The 22957-nt window shown below is 44.6% G+C and overlaps 1 protein-coding gene across 1 annotated transcript in view; it reads right to left on the minus strand.

The window, feature by feature from the left end:
- Positions 1–3207: 3207 nt before the first annotated feature.
- LOC115130841 (short transient receptor potential channel 3) overlaps positions 3208–22957 on the minus strand; it is a 36285-nt gene continuing 16535 nt past the window's right edge. The window contains exons 5-10 of the mRNA XM_065019082.1: positions 18632–18896; positions 17271–17466; positions 16130–16339; positions 8913–8996; positions 8733–8808; positions 3208–8403 (exon numbers count right to left, since the gene is read on the minus strand). Coding sequence (XP_064875154.1) covers positions 8255–8403; positions 8733–8808; positions 8913–8996; positions 16130–16339; positions 17271–17466; positions 18632–18896 — 980 coding nt within the window. The 3' untranslated portion in view covers positions 3208–8254. The remainder of the gene's footprint in view (positions 8404–8732; positions 8809–8912; positions 8997–16129; positions 16340–17270; positions 17467–18631; positions 18897–22957) is intronic.

The following is a 22957-nucleotide window of genomic DNA, read 5'->3' on the forward strand; positions in this document are numbered from 1 at the left end:
GAGTTGGCTTAGGTCTGAATCCTGACTTAGAACACAAAAAAAATAGAATGCCCACCCCAACTCACGCCCTGACCAAACCAAAATAGAGACATAAAAAGGACCTCTAAGGTCAGGGCGTGAAACGGTAATACATTGGTTGAGCAATTATGTCAATTACGTACAATAAGCGAGTGTTAGGCCACAATTCAATCAATTGCAAAAACTGCACTGATGTTTCATTCAAAATGTCTACACTTTAATTTCAGGACAGGTGTGTTTTAGAGTTATTATCTTGCAGAGTATGTATGCTGTATTGGACGTGTTAACCAAATTAAACTCCTTCACTTCTTCTTCCTCTTCTGCCCTTGCAAACATTGTCTTTGGATATTGACTTGAAACTACAACTACAGAGTTTTTAAATCTACACCACGTGTCTGCACCACATACTCCCACTACTGGTGTCCCCCAGGGCTCGGTTATAGGCCCTCTCCTCTTCTCTCTATACACCAAATCACTTGGCTCTGTCATATCCTCACATTGTCTCCCAGGTGGCGACATGCATCTCTGCGTGCCTGGCAGATATCTCAGCTTGAATGTGGGCCCACCACCTCAAGCTCATTCTCGACAAGACGGAGCTGCGCTTCCTCCCGGGGGAAGGCCACCCTGTTCAGAGACCTCTCCATCACAGTTGACAACTCCACGGTGTCCCTCTCCCAGAGTGCAAAGAACCTTGGCGTGAACCTTGACAATGCCCTGTCATTCTCTGCAAACATCAAAGCAGTGACTCGCTCCTGCAAATTCATGCTCTACAACATCTGTAGAATACGATGCTACCTCACACAGGAAGCGGCGCAGTTCCTAATCCAGTCTGGACTACTGAAACTCGCTGTTGGCTGGGCTCCCCACCAAACCCCACCAAACCCCCTTAACCAGAACGCTTCAGCCCGCCTGGTTTTCAACCTTCCCAAGTTCTCCCATGTCGCTCTGCTCCTCCGCACACTCCATTGGCCTCCAGTCGAACCTCGCATCCACTACAAGACCATGGTGCTTACCTACAGAGCATCAAGAGAAACTGTCCTGCTCAAACAATACACACCACCCCGAGCACTCCGTTCTGCCACCTCTCTTGGTCTCTTGGTCTTTCCACCCCTATGGGAGGGCAACTCCCAGTCAGCCCAGTCCAAGTACTTCTCTGTCCTGGCACCCCAATGGTGGAACTAGATTCCCCCTGAAGCTAGGACAGCAGAGTCCCTGCAAGTCCCTGCAAATCTTCCGAAAACATCTGAAACCTTACCTCTTCACAGAGTATCTTAAATAATCCCAAAACTTCCCCCTCGCACTCCCTCCTCACCCCGACCAATTTATTTTGTTTTAAGATTTTGGTGAACAAACACTTGCACTTCACTGTTTGGCCCTGTCCGGGGGTGTCCTCGGATGGGGCCACAGTGTCTCCTGACCCCTCCTGTCTCAGCCTCCATTATTTATGCTGCAGTAGTTTATGTGTCGGGGGGCTAGGGTCAGTTTGTTATATTTGGTGTACTTCTCCTGTCCTATTCGGTGTCCTGTGTGAATCTAAGTGTGCGTTCTCTAATTCTCTCCTTCTCTCTTTCTTTCTCTCTCTCGGAGGACCTGAGCCCTAGGACCATGCCCCAGGACTACCTGACATGATGACTCCTTGCTGTCCCCAGTCCACCAGGCCATGCTGCTGCTCCAGTTTCAACTGACCTGAGCCCTAGGACCATGTCCCAGGACTACCTGACATGATGACTCCTTGCTGTCCCCAGTCCACCTGGCCATGCTGCTGCTCCAGTTTCAACTGTTCTGCCTCACTATTATTCGACCATGCTGGTCATTTATGAACATTTGAACATCTTGGCCATGTTCTGTTATAATCTCCACCCGGCACAGCCAGAAGATGACTGGCCACCCCACATAGCCTGGTTCCTCTCTAGGTTTCTTCCTAGGTTTTGGCCTTTCTAGGGAGTTTTTCCTAGCCACCGTGCTTCTACACCTGCATTGCTTGCTGTTTGGGGTTTTAGGCTGGGTTTCTGTACAGCACTTTGAGATATCAGCTGATGTACAAAGGGCTATATAAATACATTTGATTTGATTTGATTCACCCCTTCCTAGCTCTGACTTTACTGATAGCTACTTTATTGAGTAAAAATGTACTTACTACAGTATGATTGTGATATGTGGCTGTCCTACCTAGCCATTTTAAGATTAATGCACTAACTGTAAGTCACTCTGGATAAGAGTGTCTGCTAATGACTAAAATGTAAAAACGTAAATATACAAATATCCTGAAAATACAGCATAAACAGTCAGAGGGAAGCATCAGTGTTGTTTGCTTTAGCTGCAATTGTGACCTAATGCTGCGTTCATAACCAAGTGGGAGGTGGGAATTTACCAGTTAAATCATTACTATTATGCATTGACATGCTTTGAACTTGTTAAGAAACGCAGATTGGCTGCATTAACTAAAACTACAGCTATCATGCTTGTAAAGAAATTATAGTGTTCAAAAACAATATTAATACATAGCTTTTTATAAATAATGGTTTATAGTTGCATTTAACTGCTGAAAATGCTGTAATCGGGATCATTTCAGCATGTGGGAGAAGTGGGCGCTCAGGACGAGGACGAGTTTCCCATTAGTAATTATCAATTGGAGGGCCGTTCAACTGGATTTTCCCAGTCTTTTATGTGGTAATTTCCTACTTCTCACTTGCTGACAAATGCAGCGTAAGTGTCAGAAATCCTAATCTTCTATAGCGCACTACTGCCCTCTAGCTGAGAAAAACCAGCTGCTACTGGATCCGACTGGTTACCAGGAACATCCCGTATGTACAGTAAGTGTCTTTACTTTTCTCCTCATGGTGATGCTCTACTACCAGGTATATACTCTATATAATGGCTTTGCTGCCTAATATCTTAGTATTACATTTACTCATGACAAAACATGATCTTAATACAACATGTATTATGTTGGATTTACATTACACAATGTTTATTTTCTCATAATAATTTGCATTATGTGCCCAAAGAGGAGGAGAGAGTATTTTCACTCCCTAAGGTTGTCATTTTATATAGTGCTAATGTTCACCAGACTCTCTATGGAGTACTTGTCTGGTCCCAAATCTGGGGTTTGCTACTTAATACCTTGGTCTTACATTTACTCAAAACATGATTGTTATACAACAAAATCAATCCAACTCTGCATTTTTCCAAAGTTATTTTATATAGAAAACAGGTTAAAAATATGCATCACCGTATAGTTTCTAGATCATCTCAATATACAATTATGTAATTATAGCCATCAAAATAAAATCATATATATGGGTATATGAAAATACATAGCTTAAATGTGAAGAATATCCTATTGTAACAAAAAAATGATGATGTAAGCTTGTCCCCAAGAAATAGTTGGTGCGTCTATCCAAAATGAGTGGAGAGGTCTCTGATAATATTACATATTGTGTTATGAGATATATTGTATGAGGTTTCCATTGCTTATCTCAAGCCTTTTTTATTACACAGCAGCTATCGATTTTCATATGCATACAAACATTCGCTTTCAATTATTTCTGTTCTACTCAAAAATAGATAATTAAAAAGAGAAAATTCCACCATGACTGAAATGTTAGTTATTGAGCTAGAATAAACTTTATTTACAGTGTCTAAGAACATCCTATGAAATACAATATATAAATCAAATGCATGTTTCTGTTCCCTAGTATAATTACAATATAGATATCAGACGAAAGGAATGGTATATCCTGCATAGATCATTAAGGAAATCTAAAGCTGTTTATTATACCAATAAATGCTTAAGTGTAAACCAAATCTGGTCCCGAAGAGGCAATTTTCCACTTTCTATCCACAGTTTCACATCAGGGCTACACAGAGAAAATAGGTTTACCCACACAAGCACCTCTATCAATGAGTTGGCAATGTATTGGACATAGCCTTGTATGGTGCATTTGGCATAAATGCAGGATGTGTCATTTAAAAGAAATGATGAGACCCACATAAAAGTATGTGTTATATCATAGAATATAAGAATGTGTTATATAGAATTCATCACATTTGACCTGAGAGGAATGCTTAACCAAGTCCCATCTAGGATGGAATGACAACTACTGTATAACCCTTTGATAACATTACATGGCTGTTACATGATCTTTGATAATGTCAGATCGCTGTTACATGATCTTTGATCATGTTAGAATTACTTTGTTCTTAACGATCTATTACAAATGCTTACATTGAGTTCAGGTACATAGTTGTACTTTTTTGAAAGGGTATGCTCTAATTACACGCCTAAAACAGTACCTAGTAGGGATAGTACGCAATGACAACACTGTGGTTGTTGCCATAAGCATTTCTGAATCTTAATGTACATCTTATGAAAGTGTTGCAGGCTTTATGTTATGTCCAATGACTCCATCTTGGCAATCCCCCACCATTGTAACAAATATTTTGGAAGGTATAGAAATGCATTTATTAATGTCTACATTTGTTTTTGCCACGTTTATTCTTAATGCATGCTTTCAAATTATAATATGTGAGCTAAAAATAAATAAACAAATAAAAATATATATATATATTTTTTTAAATGTTACTGTCCCCACTACAACAAAAGAAGACTTAAATGCATGTAATTTTGTCCTTGAAACACTTATTTGAAATACTGTAGCATTCCATTCATTCCTCTGGAGGACTGCTTCTACTGGGGAGTACCAATATGGCTGAATGGTGGCTTCAAAGTCTCTTATCATCAGCAATCCAGAGTTTATATACTGTGTATTTGGAAAGTTTTGAGACCTCTTGACTTTTTCCTCATTTTGTTACGTTATAGCCTTATTCTAAAATGGATGAAAGTTAATCCCCCTCATCAATCTACACAATAATGACAAAGCAAAAACATGTTTTTAGAAACTTTCGCAAAAAAACTGAAATATAACATTTACATAAGTATTCAGACCCTTTACTCAGTACTATGTTGAAGCACCTTTGGCAGCGATTACAGCCTCATGCCTTGTTTGGTATGACACTACAAGCTTGGCACACCTATATTTGGGGAGTTTCTCCCATTATCCTCTGGAGATCCTCTCAAGCTCTGTCAGGTTGGATGGGGAGCATCGCTGAACAGCCGTTTTCAGGTCTCTCTAGAGATGTTCGATCGGGTTCAAGTCCGGGCTCTGGCTGGAAGCCACTCCTGTTCTGAAGCCACTCCTGTGTTGTTTTGGCTGTGTGCTTAGGGTCATTGTCCTGTTGGATGGTGAACCTTCGCCCCAGTCTGAGATCCTGAGCACTCTGGAGCAGGTTTTCATCAAGGATATCTCTGTACTTTGCTCCATCTTTCCTTCAATCCTGACTGGTCTGCCAGTCCCTGCCACTGAAAAACATCCCCACAGCATGATGCTGCCACCACCATGCTTCACCGTAGGGATGGTGCCAGGTTTCCTCCAGACGTGACACTTGGCAGTCAGGCCAAAGTACTCAATCTTGGTTTCATCAGGCCAGAGAATCTTGTTTCACATGGTCTGAGAGTCTTTAGGTGCCTTTTGTCAAACACCAAGCAGGCTGTCATGTGCCATTTACTGAGGAGTGGCTTCCGTCTGGCCACTTTACCTTTAAGGCCTGATTGGTGGAGTGCTGCAGAAATGGTTGTCCTTCTGGAAGGTTATCCCATCTCCACAGAGGAACCCATCAGGTTCTTGGTCACATCCCTCACCACGGCCCTTCTCCCCCGATTGCTCAGTTTGGCCCGGGAGCCAGCTCTAGGAAGAGCCTTAGTGGTTCCAAACTTCTTTACAGACTATTCCTTCGACCTTCAACCTTTTTGCTCTGACATGCACTGTCAACTGTGGGACCTTATATAGACAGGTGTGTGCCTTTCCAGATCATGACCAATCAATTGAATTTACCACAGGTGGACTCCAATCAAGTTGTAGAAACATACCATGAATGTTCAATGGAAACAGGATGCACCTGAGCTCAATGTCGAGTCTCATAGCAAAGGGTGTGAACACTTACAGTACCAGTCAAAAGTTTGGACACACCTACGTATTCCAGCATTTTTCTTTATTGTTACCTTTTCTACATTGTAGAATAATGGTGAATACATCAAAACTATAAAATAACACATATGCAATCATGTAGGTACCAAAAAATTGTTAAACAAATATTTTATTCTTCAAAGTAGCCATCCTTTGCCTTGATGACAGCTTTGCACACTCTTGGCATTCTCTCAAACAGCTTCATGATGTAGTCACCTGGAATGCATTTCAATTAACAGATGTACCTTGTAAAAAGTTAATTTGTGGATTTTTTTTCTTAATGCATTTGAGCTAATCAGTTGTGTTGTGACAAGATAGGGCTATCTTCTATATACCACCCCTATTTGGTGAAAGACCAAGTCCATATTATAGCAAGAACTGCTCAAATAAGCAAAGAGAAATGGCAGTCCAGCATTACTTTAAGACATGAAGGTAAGTCATTGTGGAAACTTTAAAGAACTTTGAAAGTTTCTTCAAGTGCAGTCGTCGCAAAAACCATCAAGCGCTATGATGAAACTGGCTCTCAAGAGGACCGCCAGGATAAGTCGCTCTGGATAAGAGCGTCTGCTAAATGACTTAAATGTAAATGTAAATGTAAGACCCAGAGTTACCTCTGCTGCAGAGGACAAATGAATTAGAGTTAACTGCACCTCCGATTGCAGCCTAAATAAATGCTTCACAGAGTTCAAGTAACAGACACATCTCAACAGCTGGTTTGCGCTTAGTGGGACTTATCATTTGTTTTCAACACCAAACACCTCCAGGCTGTGTAAGGGCTATTTGACCAAGAAGGAGAGTGATGGAGTCTTGCATCAGATGACCTGGCCTCCACATTAACCAGACCTCAACCCATTTGAGATGGTTTGGGATGAGTTGGACTGCAGAGTGAAGGAAAAGCAGTCAACAAGTGCTCAGCATATATGGGAACTCCTTCAAGACTATTGGAAAAGCATTCCAGGTGAAGCTGGTTGAGAGAATGCCAAGAGTGTACAAAGCTGTCATCAAGGCAAAGGGTGGCTACTTTGAAGAATCTCAAATATAAAATATTTTGGTTACAACATGATTCCATATGTGTTATTTCATAGTTTTGATGTCTTCGCTATTATTCTACAATGTAGAACATAGTCAAAATGAAGAAAAACTCTTGAATGAGCAGGTTTGTCCATACCTTTAACTGGTACTGTATGTAAAAAATATATATACCTGTATATGAGTTTTTTTGCAAAAAATCCAAAAACCTGTTATTACTTTGTCATTATGTGGTATTGTTTGTAGATTGATGACGGGTTTTGTCTGAAACAATTTCAGCAATCGTCTGAAACGATTTCAGCAATTTTAGAAGTAGGCTGTAACGTAAGAAAATGTGTAAAAAGTCAAGGGCTCTGAATACGTTCCAAATGTACTGTAGATCATTGGATATCCCCTTGTACTGTTTACGGTATTCTGATGTACACTCTCCAGGACCACGGCTGGACACAACTTTAAAACACACAATGTAAGAACCCCAAAATAGCCATAGCACTAGAGCAACAAGAACAGTGTTTACGTAGAAAATAAAAGGTGCTTTGCAACTAGGTGGATTTCAGGAACAAACATAATAATGACATTAATCAATGACTTGATTATCTTATGAGAGAATTTATGAGGAAATATTGTCAAATAATCCTACTGCTTGGTTATAAATCTATAACGAGAGAAAGAAACAGATAAAACCAGTACTAAACAACCATTTACTTAAAATATGTTAATAAGTAATGATATATAAATATCTATAACAGTAACACCATTTTTGTCTTAATGTAAAATAATGGCTCTGGGGTAAAGTTTCATTTGGGTACAGATCTAGGATCAGCTTCCCCTCTCGCAATCCTAATCTTAACCATTAGTGGGAAAATGCTTAACTGACACAAGATCAGTCTCAGGGCAACTTCTCCGTACACCAAAATAGTGAGGCAACAATCCTTTTTGCTGTTGCCTTCACTTGTGCTGTTCTTGTCTGTTAATACTAACTTCATGCAAACCTGTTGGTTAAGGGCTTGTAAGTAAGCATTTCACTGTAAGGTTGTATTTGGCTCATGTGACAAATACACTTTGATTTGATTTGCAAAGAGAAGACTTTTACAAAACAACCTAGCCAGGGGGTGCTGTGGAGTATGTGGAGAAATGCTTGGATGTTGGCTGCTTGGTTGTACTGTGGGGTGGAGGTGGGTTCACTCGTAGAAGCGTGTTGTAGGGCCTAGCTTCAGTTTCTCACTCAGTTTCTGGATAAGAAAGGACAGCTCCTCTGTAGCCCGAGACTTGTCTTCCAGGAGTTCATACCGTAGACTGGAGATGTCCTGCTTGATTTCTTTCAGCTCACCTGCAAAGTAACATGTAGAGAAATAATGTAATTTCTGTTCAAGTGGTTTGTATTGAAGAATTCCGTTTGTGTTCTCAAATGCAATATTCACTGCATGACAATGTTGAACTGATCTACTCTCCATAATCTTTTTAAGTGCACAATGCAGTTAGCATGGTTTATTTTGCTTCAAACGCCAATGAGAAACCTGTGGAATTTGACCAGTTTGCAGACCTCTTCCTACCCTTGAGAATAGTTTATTATTGGCATTGTGTAACAACACTGCAACAGATTCTCAGAGACAATTTCAGATGAGGTACTTCAGAGTAAAAGTTAAGATGCAAGATTACCTTCATTGACCTCGTCGTTTTCTTTGTCCACTTGTGCTTTCAACACGTAGCGTTTTATGAGTCTTTTCATGATTTGCTGCAACAAAGAAAGGAAAATGTCAAAAATGTAGGCCTATATGCTATTATGTTAATGTGACATTTTGGCTAAACATGATATTTTAGACGGAGAGGTCACCTTACCTGATAGCGAGTGGGTTGGTTCAGGATGCTGTTAAAACTGTGGGACTCTGCTATGCGCAGGTTGGACTGGGTGAAGAGATTGAGCTGCAAAACACAGACATGCACAAACACACACACATATTTGGATATTTTATCTGGATACTCAATCAACCATTATGAAAATAATGACCAATGATTTCAACCATTATGAAAATAATGACCAATGATTAACGTGAGTCTTTTATTGTTTGATCAACTTTATATCTAGTTTTGTCAATGGGGGGGGGGTTACAGGTACAAAAACAAAATAAATGCATATAAAGATGACCCATTCCTCGCTCAAACCCCATCCACCTGTCTGCAACCTCACTAGCTTTCTAGCCAGCCACCCAGCTAGCTAAGTCCGGCAGGCCAGATACCTAGGTGCAGGCAGCCAGATAGCTAGGTCCAATATATTTGTCCAGGCTTCAATTGTTCCTTGACTAGCACCATTCATTCTCGCTGTTGATAAATCTACTGTTACAACTTATAATAGTAATTGTCACGATCGTTAGAATGAGTGGACCAAGATGCAGCGTGGTATGTTTCCATCCTTTTATTTAGAAGAGAAACTTAAAGCACAAAAACAATAAAGCGAATAAATGAAAAGTGCCGCTACATGCAGTGCAGAAAGCAACTATACACAAACATAGTCAAGATCCCACAAATCACAATGGGGAAAATGGCTACCTAAAAATGATCCCCAATTAGAGACAACGATAAACAGCTGTCTCTGATTGGGAACCATACCAGGCCAACATAAATCACTAATCACCTAGATGATCCACCCTAGTCACTATCACGCCCCAACCAACATGGAGAATAAACAGCTCTCTATGGTCAGGGCGTGACAAACTGTATCCACTGATTAAATGGGAGAGAGTGAGGTGATTGCCATCTTAGAGTTAACATTTTTATTGCAGCAGTACCCGCAAAACACCAGTCTCAACGTCAACAGTGAAGAGGCGACTCTGGGATGCTGGACTTCTAAGTAGATTTCCTCTGTCCAGTGTCTGTGTTCTTTTGCCCATCTTAATCTTTTTATTGGCCAGTCTGAGATTTGGCTTTTTCTTTGCAACTCTGCCTAAAAGGCCAGTATCCCGGAGTTGCCTCTTCACTGTTGACGTTGAGACTGGTGTTTTGCGGGTGCTATTGATTGAAGCTGCCAGTTGAGGACTTGTGAGGACTTTTAAAATGATAAACCTGGATTAGCTAACACAACTTGCCATTGGAACACAGGAGTGATGGTTGGTGATAATGGGCCTCTTTACGCCTATGTAGATATTACATAAAATCAGCCGTTTCCAGCTACAGTAGTCATTTACAACATTAACATTGTCTACACTGTATTTCGGATCAATTGTATGTTATTTTAGTGGACAAAAAAAATGCTTTTCTTTTAAAAACAAGGACATTTCTAAGTGACCCCAAACCTTTGAACGGTAGTGTATATACAGTTGAAGTGGGAAGTTTACATACACTTAGGTTGGAGTCATTAAAACTCATTTTCCAACCACTCCACAAATGTCTTGTTAACAAACTATAGTTTTGGCAAGTCGGTTAGGACATCTACTTTGTGCATGACACAAGTACATTTTTCCAACAACTGTTTACAGACAGATTTTTTCACTTATAATTCACTGTATCACAATACCAGTGGGTCAGAAGAGTACATACACTAAATTGACTGTGCCTTTAATTTAAACAGCTTGGAAAATTCCAGAACATTATGTTTTGTCTTTAGAAGCTTCTGATTGACATAATTGACATAATTTGAGTCAATTGGTGGAGTAGATGTGGATGTATTTCAAGCCCTACCTTCAATTTCAGTGCTTCTTTGCTTGACATTATGGGGAAATCAAAATAAATCAGCCAAACGTAATCAACACTGCTAGCTAGCCAGCTAGCCCCCGAATCAACAACGCAGCCACTGCCAGCTAGCCTACAAAGCCAACAACGCAGCCACTGCCAGCTAGCCTACTTCAGCAGTACTGTATCATTTTTAATCATTTTAGTCAATAAGATTCTTGCTACGTAAGCTCAACTTTCTGAACATTCGAGACGTGTAGTCCACTTGTCATTCCAATCTCCTTTGCATTAGCGTAGCCTCTTCTGTAGCCTGTCAACTATGTGTCTGTCTATCCCTGTTCTCTCCTCTCTGCACAGACCATACAAACGCTCCACACCGCGTGGCCGCGGCCACCTAATCTGGTGGTCCCAGCGCACGACCCACGTGGAGTTCCAGGTCTCCGGTAGCCTCTGGAACTGCCGATCTGCGGCCAACAAGGCAGAGTTCATCTCAGCCTATGCCTCCCTCCAGTCCCTCGACTTCTTGGCACTGACGGAAACATGGATCACCACAGATAACACTGCTACTCCTACTGCTCTCTCTTCGTCCGCCCACGTGTTCTCGCACACCCCGAGAGCTTCTGGTCAGCGGGGTGGTGGCACCGGGATCCTCATCTCTCCCAAGTGGTCATTCTCTCTTTCTCCCCTTACCCATCTGTCTATCGCCTCCTTTGAATTCCATGCTGTCACAGTTACCAGCCCTTTCAAGCTTAACATCCTTATCATTTATCGCCCTCCAGGTTCCCTCGGAGAGTTCATCAATGAGCTTGATGCCTTGATAAGCTCCTTTCCTGAGGACGGCTCACCTCTCACAGTTCTGGGCGACTTTAACCTCCCCACGTCTACCTTTGACTCATTCCTCTCTGCCTCCTTCTTTCCACTCCTCTCCTCTTTTGACCTCTCCCTCTCACCTTCCCCCTACTCACAAGGCAGGCAATACGCTCGACCTCATCTTTACTAGATGCTGTTCTTCCACTAACCTCATTGCAACTCCCCTCCAAGTCTCCGACCACTACCTTGTATCCTTTTCCCTCTCGCTCTCATCCAACACTTCCCACACTGCCCCTACTCGGATGGTATCGCGCCGTCCCAACCTTCGCTCTCTCTCCCCCGCTACTCTCTCCTCTTCCATCCTATCATCTCTTCCCTCTGCTCAAACCTTCTCCAACCTATCTCCTGATTCTGCCTCCTCAACCCTCCTCTCCTCCCTTTCTGCATCCTTTGACTCTCTATGTCCCCTATCCTCCAGGCCGGCTCGGTCCTCCCCTCTCGCTCCGTGGCTCGACGACTCATTGCGAGCTCACAGAACAGGGCTCCGGGCAGCCGAGCGGAAATGGAGGAAAACTCGCCTCCCTGCGGACCTGGCATCCTTTCACTCCCTCCTCTCTACATTTTCCTCTTCTGTCGCTGCTGCTAAAGCCACTTTCTACCACTCTAAATTCCAAGCATCTGCCTCTAACCCTAGGAAGCTCTTTGCCACCTTCTCCTCCCTCCTGAATCCCCATCCCCCCCTCCTCCCTCTCTGCAGATGACTTCGTCAACCATTTTGAAAAGAAGGTCGACGACATCCGATCCTCGTTTGCTAAGTCAAACGACACCGCTGGTTCTGCTCACACTGCCCTACCCTGTGCTCTGACCTCTTTCTCCCCTCTCTCTCCAGATGAAATCTCGCATCTTGTGACGGCCGGCCGCCCAACAACCTGCCCGCTTGACCCTATCCCCTCCTCTCTTCTCCAGACAATTTCCGGAGACCTTCTCCCTTACCTCACCTCGCTCATCAACTCATCCCTGACCGCTGGCTACGTCCCTTCCGTCTTCAAGAGAGCGAGAGTTGCACCCCTTCTGAAAAAACCGACACTCGATCCCTCCGATGTCAACAACTACAGACCAGTATCCCTTCTTTCTTTTCTCTCCAAAACCCTTGAACGTGCCGTCCTTGGCCAGCTCTCCCGCTATCTCTCTCAGAATGACCTTCTTGATCCAAATCAGTCAGGTTTCAAGACTAGTCATTCAACTGAGACTGCTCTTCTCTGTATCACGGAGGCGCTCCGCACTGCTAAAGCTAACTCTCTCTCCTCTGCTCTCATCCTTCTAGACCTATCGGCTGCCTTCGATACTGTGAACCATCAGATCCTCCTCTCCACCCTCTCCGAGTTGGGCATCTCCGACGCGGCCCACGCTTGGATTGCGTCCTACCTGACAGGTCGCTCCTACCAGGTGGCGTGGCGAGAATCCGTCTCCTCACCACGTGCTCTCACCACTGGTGTCCCCCAGGGCTCTGTTCTAGGCCCTCTCCTATTCTCGCTATACACCAAGTCACTTGGCTCTGTCATAACCTCACATGGTCTCTCCTATCATTGCTATGCAGACGACACACAATTAACCTTCTCCTTTCCCCCTTCTGATGACCAGGTGGCGAATCGCATCTCTGCATGTCTGGCAGACATATCAGTGTGGATGACGGATCACCACCTCAAGCTGAACCTCGGCAAGACGGAGCTGCTCTTCCTCCGGGGAAGGACTGCCCGTTCCATGATCTCGCCATCACGGTTGACAACTCCACTGTGTCCTCCTCCCAGAGCGCTAAGAACCTTGGCGTGATCCTGGACAACACCCTGTCGTTCTCAAATAACATCAAGGCGGTGGCCCGTTCCTGTAGGTTCATGCTCTACAACATCCGCAGAGTACGACCCTGCCTCACACAGGAAGCGGCGCAGGTCCTAATCCAGGCACTTGTCATCTCCCGTCTGGATTACTGCAACTCGCTGTTGGCTGGGCTCCCTGCCTGTGCCATTAAACCCCTACAACTCATCCAGAACGCCGCAGCCCGTCTGGTGTTCAACCTTCCCAAGTTCTCTCACGTCACCCCGCTCCTCCGCTCTCTCCACTGGCTTCCAGTTGAAGCTCGCATCCGCTACAAGACCATGGTGCTTGCCTACGGAGCTGTGAGGGGAATGGCACCTCAGTACCTCCAGGCTCTGATCAGGCCCTACACCCAAACAAGGGCACTGCGTTCATCCACCTCTGGCCTGCTCGCCTCCCTACCACTGAGGAAGTACAGTTCCCGCTCAGCCCAGTCAAAACTGTTCGCTGCTCTGGCCCCCAATGGTGGAACAAACTCCCTCACGACGCCAGGACAGCGGAGTCAATCACCACCTTCCGGAGACACCTGAAACCCCACCTCTTTAAGGAATACCTAGGATAGGATAAAGTAATCCTTCTCACCCCCCTTAAAAGATTTAGATGCACTATTGTAAAGTGGCTGCTCCACTGGATGTCATAAGGTGAATGCACAATCTGTAAATCTGATAAGAGTCGCTAAATGACTTAAATGTAAATGTAATAAGCCAAGCTAAAAATGATGTCATGGCTTTAGAAGCTTCTGATAAATTGACATAATTTTAAATGTAAATGTCAAAATGTGACAATGAAAATCAAAAGAAATCAAGACCTCAGAAAAAATTGTAGACCTCCACAAGTCTGGTTCATTCTTGGGAGCAATTTCCAAACGCCTGAAGGTACCACGTTCATCTGTATAAACACCATGGGACCACGCCGCCGTCATACCGCTCAGGAAGGAGACAGACGCCTTCTGTCTCCTAGAGATGAACGTACTTTGGTGTGAAAAGTGCAAATCAATCCCAGAACAACAGCAAAGGACCTTGTGAAGATACTGGAGAAAACAGGTACAAAAGTATCTATATCCACAGTAAAACAAATCCTATATATCGACATAACCTGAAAGGCCGCTCAGTACTTTTTGGAGAAATGTCCCAAGAAGGGCCTACAGCAGAACCTAGATCTTCTGCACAGATTCTGTCAGACCTGGGCCCTGACAGTAAATCTCAGTAAAACAAAAATAATGGTGTTCCAAAAAAGGTCCAGTTGCCAGGACCACAAATACAAATTCCATATAGACACTGTTGCCCTAGAGCACATTAAAAAAACGATACGTATCTCGGCCTAAACATCAGCGCCACAGGTAACTTCAACAAAGCTGGGAACGATCTGAGATACAAGGAAAGAAGGGCCTTCTACACCATCAAAAGGAACATAAATTTTGACATACCAATTAGGATCTGGCTAAAAATACTTGAATCAGTTATAGAACCCATTGACCTTTATGGTTGTGAGGTCTGGGGTCTGCTCACCAACCAAGAATTCACAAAAAGCGATAAACACCAAATTGAGACTCTGCATGCAGAATTCTGCCCAAAAAATAACCTCCAGAAAAGAGACGTTACATTCTACAACCAGGAAAAGGAAGCGATTCCATAACAACCTTCCATAACAAAGCCATCACCTACAGAGAGATAAAACAGGAGAAGAGTCCCCTAGCAAGCTGCTCCTGGGGCTCTGTTCAAAAACACAAACAGAGCCCCAGGACAGCAACACAATTAGACCCAACCAAATCATGAGAAAACCAAAAGTGAATTACTTGACACATTGGAAAAACAGAGCAAACTAGAATGCGATTTGGCAGAATACCTGACCACTGCGACTGACCCAAAATTAAGGAAAGCTTTGACAATGTACAGACTCAGTGAACATAGTCTTGCTATTGAGAGAGGCCGACGTAGGCAGACCTGGCTCTCAAGAGAAGACAGGCTATGTGCACACTGCCCACAAAATGAGGTGGAAACTGAGATGCACTTCCTAACCTCCTGCCAAATGTATGACCATATTAGAGACACATATTTCCCTCAGATTATAACCACAAAGAATTTGAAAACAAATCCAAGAGATATGAATCATCTTGATACTATTATTGTGTGCCATGGGGGTCCTGCTGATTGAACAGATGATATCCTCCAAGGATTACATTAGATACAGGCATCAAACCTGTCTTAAAGGGGATTTCAACACTCCATACATATAAATGGGATGTTATTATCTTTTAAGTAGGGCTTGAATAATATTCCATGTTCTCTTACTAGACGAGTACTCCAGACTCCAATGCATACAAGAGCCTTCTCTTTAGGTGGATAGCGTTCATATTTATTTGTAATTTAAATATGGCGAGCCACAGACATAATGCAAAAGCCATTGATCCTCTCCAGGGTCATTAAGAGGTGAGTGCAAATTATGACCACCCAGAGTCAATACTGAGAAATCATGGAAGAATATACATATTACATCATGCACAAATCATAACCCACATAAACAGAGATCTCCGCATAAAATGTTGTCTCCAGCTAGAGCGAACTTGTGTATTTTTATAATCAAAACAATGCGAGAGAGAGAGAGAGAGAGAGAGAGAGAGAGAGAGGAATGAATGGACAAATGAATCAATAGATGACTTGATGAATGAATGAATCCATCCATCCATAAATACACCTATCTATCCATACCCTGGACTTCGAACTGTCCATTCCCAGCTCTACGTCCTTCTTCAGGCTTCGTCGTCGGCAATGCAGCATGCCAACTATCCACCTGATGAGGTGGTAAAAGGACTTGGGAGTTGGAACGATGCTGAAGGGAGGAGGCAGCGTCTTGCCATTGTCAAAGTAGGACAGCCACAGTTTGGAGCGCGCAAACTTCCACTCCACGTCCGCGTCATCCTGAGAGATAAGGAGAGTCATTTCATTCTCTGAGTAAACACCCCCTGGAAGTCGAGAGATTGACTTAGTGAGACTATTTCAGTAACTGTTACAAACACCATTATCCCAAACCTGTTTGACCTAATGATAACCTGTTCACTTGTCTCGCTCATGGGATGTTGTGAATTTATTGTAATGTTTTTAAAATTGTATAACTGCCTTAATTTTGCCGGACGCCAGAAAGACTAGCTGCTGGCTGGGGATCCATAATAAATACAAATACAAATACTTCATTTGCTGTTGGCCTAATCTATGAGAGACAACACTATTAGCCTAAAACTGCAATCGAAAAGTCACAAGCTGTTGTTGTCTCTGATAGGACATTACAGCAGAGGCCTCATGTCACTTCTTGTATCTTGTGTTGCGGATTATCAAAGGAAATTCCCACAATACATAACATGGATCATCTCCAAATAATTGATTAAAGCAATAATACATGAGGGGGTGTGATTCATTGTGGCTTTAGCACGGCTGTACTGCGGTCATATGAGGCAAGTAGGAAATAGCAACAAATATTCCCATAGGACATAACAAGGATAATCTTGAAATGATTGATTTCAGAGCTATTCATAGCAGAGCCCCTGATGTTTCACAATTAGAGACAACAGAGCATAGTTGCTTAGTGCATACTGTGCTACATACAGCATTATATAAAAACCACAGCAACAACAAACAGATTACCCCAAAATACACTATCGCTATAATTATAACCAAATGAAATGGCGGGGTGTACAGATGACACTGATTCATCCCCAGGGTGAAGTTTTCCCCTAGGTATAGATCTAGGATCTGCTTCCCGTCCCCCAATCCTAACCATTATTGGGGGAAATGCTAAACTGACCCAAGATCAGCATCTAGGCTGGGGTAACTTCACCCTACACGAGTAACTCACCTCGATCTCTTGATAGGAGCTGTTGATCATGGCGATCAGCATGTTGAGCAACACCACCACCATGGTCACGTTGTAGATTCCGTAGAGCACGTAGCCGATGTTCTCAATGAACTTGTGGTTGTATTTGAGCACCACGGAGGACACCTCTGACAGCCCAAATATAGACCAGAACAGAGTCTTGAAGCTCTCCTCCACCCTGTGGTGACAAGGAAGGAAGGGGATTGTCACAAGACAGGCGGATTAGTTTTAGAGGTTTCTAGTTTGTGGCTGTGCCCTAGTGAGACCACAAACTACATCTGGCTTAGGCCCAAAGTGACAGGCGATAACAAAGTGCTACTTTAAAAAAAGTGATGCGATTAAGAAGTCACTTCCTGTGTAGCCTAACCTCTAAGGACAGACATGTAGCTATATGATGTATGGGGAATTAACCAAATATCTTAGCATGTCTTGATTAATACTATCCTGGTATATAGTCCTCTGGTTGTCAAAGTGACTTTGTGGAAAATTAACAACAAGATTGAAGGATAGTTTCATGGGAATTGTTGCATTCAAATGATTATTTTTTATTTTCAGGTGATGTCCCTGTATTTGATATTTTGTGTTATATGAATTCCACAGATGTCCTTGGTAAGGGCAGAAATGACCATTGGGACTCTTGGCAATGTTACATGAGTGTGTGTGTGTTCCATTTGTAAGTGTGTGATACATTTATGCCATGCCAGCTTGGCTAATAAAATACAATATGGACACCGAGACAATTGAGGAAAACAATAAACCATAACAATGGAAATGATTTCATTTTCTCACTTTGGAAAGAGTAACCTTGGAGGGAATCCAGTCCAGTGTGAAATTAGTTATTTTTTCTGAGCTGCCATAATTCCGGTTTGAGGCACTCTTAGAAAGGGAGACCAAGCTGGGCCATTTTCTACTTCATACTGCACTACACTGACTGAGTCGATAGACTGAATGAGCTAGCGCTTCTTGATTGGACTCAATAGAGGAAGAAAAGAGCTCTCTACATGAATGGAGAGCGCACTTGTCAATGTTTAAATGTTTTATGAAGGTTCATGGCAGTAGATAGGTTCTTACTTGATAAATGTGTATCAATCTTATTCTCTAGTCTCCTATTTTAGGAGTGTATTCATTTCAAGGCCTTTGGGGACAAAACAGTAAGGTTGAATGTATACAAAGCCTCCCTACTGACTGTGTACGAAGCAGTTCCTGTCACTGACTCCACACCTCATCAAATAACGTTCTATTTACACAAATTGACCGAGACTGTCCCCATAAGTGTCTCCCCATACGTCTGTTCAAGTAAGTGTCCTCATAAAGTGGTCACAGTGTCTGCTATAATCACTCACGTGGTGAATGCCGGGTTGACCTTGGCACCCAAGTAGTAAGAATAGAGGATAAACATGCCAATCATGAACGCCAGGAAGACCATGATGAACAGGACCATGAACTTGAAGATGTCTTTGACAGTGCGGCCCAGGGAGATCTGGAGCGGTCCGAAGCTCTCGTTAGCCGGCAGGATGTAAGCGATGCGTGTGAAGCTCAGCACCACGGCGATGGCGTATAGTCCTTCTGAGATCAGCTGGGGGTCTGACGGCAGCCATTTGTCCCTCGCTACGTGGAGGAAGGGGTAACAGTCAGTTGTTTTCTTATCACTCATAGCAACATGCACAATGTGTTTAATGCATGGCGCAATAGGATTGTTCTACACAATGGTTGGGTTAGAATTTGCTTCACAGACTCACTAGGTCGTTGCAGGCTTTGAAATAACACAGCAAATGGTAATTACATAATAATTCCCCTAAAATGTGTATTTTGTTTCTTTGGGATGCATCAACACAAGCACCAATAAACCTCCTAATTTCTCAGTAAATATCAGGTCAAACTAAATGAAACAGGACTATAAAATAAAGTGCTTGTCACACCCTGATCTGTTTCACCTGTCTTGTGCTTGTCTACACCCCCACCAGGTGTCTGCCATTTTCTCCCCTTGATCCCCTGTGTATTTATACCTGCGTTTTCTGTTTGTCTGTTGCCAGTTCGTCTTGTCCCGTCAAGTTGTGCCAGTGTCTTTCTCCAGTTATGACCTGTTTTGCCTGTCCTGACCCTGAGCCTGCCTGCCAACTGCTACCAGGATTACGAACCCCTGCCTGTCCTCGACCTGCCTTTGCCTGCCCCTGAGACTTGAACCATCTGCCTTACATATCTGCATCTGGTTCTCATCCTGAGTCATGTTAGTACAAACTGGCCATGACTGACCCACCAGACTCAGACCAGCTCTGCAACACTGTTTCCTCGCAAGGAGCCACCATTGGAAGACACAAGGAGTTACTACATAACCTTATGGAAGGATTCCACACCTTGGTGGAAAACCATGACCATGCCATCAGTGCATTGTTGGAACAATTCAGCGGACTATCTATTAGGCAGCAAGACACAACGAAAACCTCCCAGACTCTAAGTAACCCCGCTTTCCGGGGTGCTTCTCCCCTGCCTACCCTGGCTTCCCGAGAACCCCACTTACCTCCTTCAGAGCGCTACACTGGTGATCCCAAAACCTGCTGGGCGTTTCTCTCCCAGTGCTCCCTCATTTTCGAGCTGCAGCCCTCATTGTTTCCGTCAGACCGTTCAAAGATAGCGTCTCTTATAACGCTGAGATAGCGTCTGGAGGATTTTGTGGCGGATGTAAGGAAGGTGTTGTCAGGTAGAGAGGCGGCTTGGAAGCTCCTTCAACTGTGCCAAGACTCCCGTAGTGTGGCAGACTACGCGGTAGACTTTTGCACTTTAGCCGCCGAGAGTGCCTGGAACCCGGAATCCCTATTCGACACGTTCCTTCATGGATTATCAGAGGGAATTAAGGATGAGCTCGCAGCCCGGGAGCTGCCCGTGGACCTCGACAGTCTCATAGCCTTGACCATAAGGACAATATATATCCACCTGTTCAGTAAAAAGCCCAGGCTCATCAGTAGGTATGAGTACGCCGGTGGGCTATACATGGAGTCTCCCATTACTCATACTTCTCTCCATGCTATCCTGCTGTGGGGTGACCGGTCTAAATCTCTCCGGGTGCTCCTGGACTCTGGGGCCGACGAAAGCTTTATGGACACTACCCTGGTGTCGGAGCTGGGTATCTCCGCATAACTTCTCTCCGTTCCCATGGACGCCAGAGCATTGGACGGACACTCTATTGGCAGTGTCACTCACAGTACGATTCCTATCAACCTGTGTCAGGGAATCACAGTGAGTCCATGCAGTTTCTGCTCATTGAATCTCCTCATGCACCCATGGTATTGGGATTGTCATGGCTCCAGAGGCACAACCCCCTGATCGACTGGGCTACAGGTTCAATCCTGGGTTGGAGCCCATTATGTCACGCGCATTGCCTCAAGGCGATGCAGCCCACCCCTGGACATCCTCCTGTGGGCTTGGGTAAAGCCTCGGAACTCTCCGCCATTCCCGCTGAGTATTAGTACATTCGGGAGGTTATCAACAAGGCCAGAGCCACATCTCTTCCTCCGCATCGACCCTATGACTGCGCCATTGACCTCCTCTCTGGCACTACACTGCTTCGGGGTGGCTTTACTCGCTGTCTGGTCCAAGAACATGGAAGGGTACATTGAGGACTCTCTGGGGGCAGGATCATTCGTCCCTCTGCCTCCCCTGCACTGCAGGGTTCTTATTTTTTGGGATATGGGAAGGAGACAAATGGAAGAAAGCCTTACCACAGCTAGTGGCCACTACGAGTATCTGGTTATGCCATTCGGACTGACCAACGGTCCCGCAGTGTTCCAGGCTCTGGTCAATGATGCGTTCCGTGACATTTTGAACCAGTTCGTGTTTGTCTATCTTGACGATATTCTTGTCCTTTCCCCTTCGGTTCAGGAGCATGTTCTCCATGTCTGACAAGTCCTCTAGTGCCTCCTGGAGAACCAGTTGTTTGTCAAGGCTGAGAAGTATGAATTTCATCACTCCACTATCTCCTTTCTGGGATATGTCATCACTGCCGGGAACATTCAGATGGATCCAGACAAGGCAAGAGCGGTGGTGGAGTGACCCCAACCTACATCCAGAATGCATCTGCAACATTTCCTGAGATTTGCTCATTTCTACTGCCGCTTCATTCAGGGCTACAGCACCCTGGCTTCCCCCCTCTCTGCACTCCCCTCACCCTGGCTTCCCCCCTCTCTGCACTCCCCTCACCCTGGCTTCCTTCCTATCTGCACTCCCCTCACCCTGGCTTCCCCCTATCTGCACTCCCCTCACCCTGGCTTCCCCCCTCTCTGCACTCCCCTCACCCTGGCTTCCCCCCTCTCTGCACTCCCCTCACCCTGGGTTTCGTTCACGTGGTACGCATTTGCTGACCAGGTGTTTTTGGATTTCAAGCATCGGTTCACTACAGTCCCCATCTTAATCTATCCAGACCCATCACATCAGTTTGTGGTGGAGGTCGACGGCCCCACTTGGAGTCCTGTCCCAGCGTTCTGCCCAAGACCAAAAGCTGAATCCCTGCGCTTTCCTTCGTCTTAATCCAGAGGAACTATGACGTTGATCACCGGTCAAGATGGCGCTGGAGGAATGGTAACGGAGACACTGACTAGAAGGGGCAGAACATCCATTCCTAGTTCGGACCGACCATACGAATCTGGAATTTCTCCGCACCGCCAAGCGCCTCACCTCAAGGCAGTCTCATTGGGCTCTGTTGTTCACTCGTTTCAATTTCACCATCTCCTACCGCCATGGGTCCAAGAATGTGAAGCCTGACGACCTCTCTTGCTTGCATAGCTCCGCAGCTACACTGTCTGACCCAGAGACAATCCTCCCTACCTCCTGTTTAGCAGCGACACTCTTCTGGGTGGGGCGGCTAACCAGTTGTTAGTTCCGGATTCTGCCCGGTCCCGGAGCGGGAATGGGTTTCTTTCTCTGCTCTAACCTGCTATCCCGGCTCCAGATGGACCCTGGCCTTCCTCCAACAATGTTTTTTGGTGGCCCACTATGGTTTCTGATGTCTCCGCATTCGTCGTCGTATGCATGTTGTGTGCTCAGAATAAGACTGTGGCATGCTCCGGCCGGCCTCCTTCAACCACTCCCTGTTGCTCATCGGCCCTGGTCCCATATATCCCTGGACTTTTTCACTGGTCTCCTATCCTTACGGTGTTGGGTGGCTTTAGAAAACCTATCTATTTCATCCCCCTTTCCCAAGTTACCCTCAGCCAAGGAGACGGCCCAACTCATAGTACAGTACATCTTCCGAATTCATGGACTTCCGGTCGACATAGTCTCTGATCGTGGTCTTCGGTTCTCATCCTGATTCTGGAAAGTGATCTCTTGCCCTTTGAGTGCTCCATGGGTGATCAGCCCCCGCTCTTTCCTGAGCAAGAGTAAGAGGTCAACATACCCTCGGCCCAGATGTTCTTCCGCCGCTGGTCGGCTTGCCTGGGAGATAGCCCGGTTCCCCGTACCCCGGCTACCCGCTATCGTCTCGGGCAGAGGATATTGCTGTCTACAGTCTTACCGGTTACGACGTGAGGCTGCCTGCCATCTACGTCTCCAGACTATTAACAGGATTACGAACCCCTGTCTGTCCTCAACCTGCCTTTTTCCTGCTCCTGTCTATTCAATAAATCTTTCAGACTTGCCTCACGTGTCTGTATATGGGTCTCATCTTGAGTCATGAT

The sequence above is a fragment of the Oncorhynchus nerka genome, linkage group LG6 (genome assembly GCF_034236695.1).
Source record: "Oncorhynchus nerka isolate Pitt River linkage group LG6, Oner_Uvic_2.0, whole genome shotgun sequence".
NCBI classification, from domain to species: Eukaryota; Metazoa; Chordata; class Actinopteri; order Salmoniformes; family Salmonidae; genus Oncorhynchus; species Oncorhynchus nerka.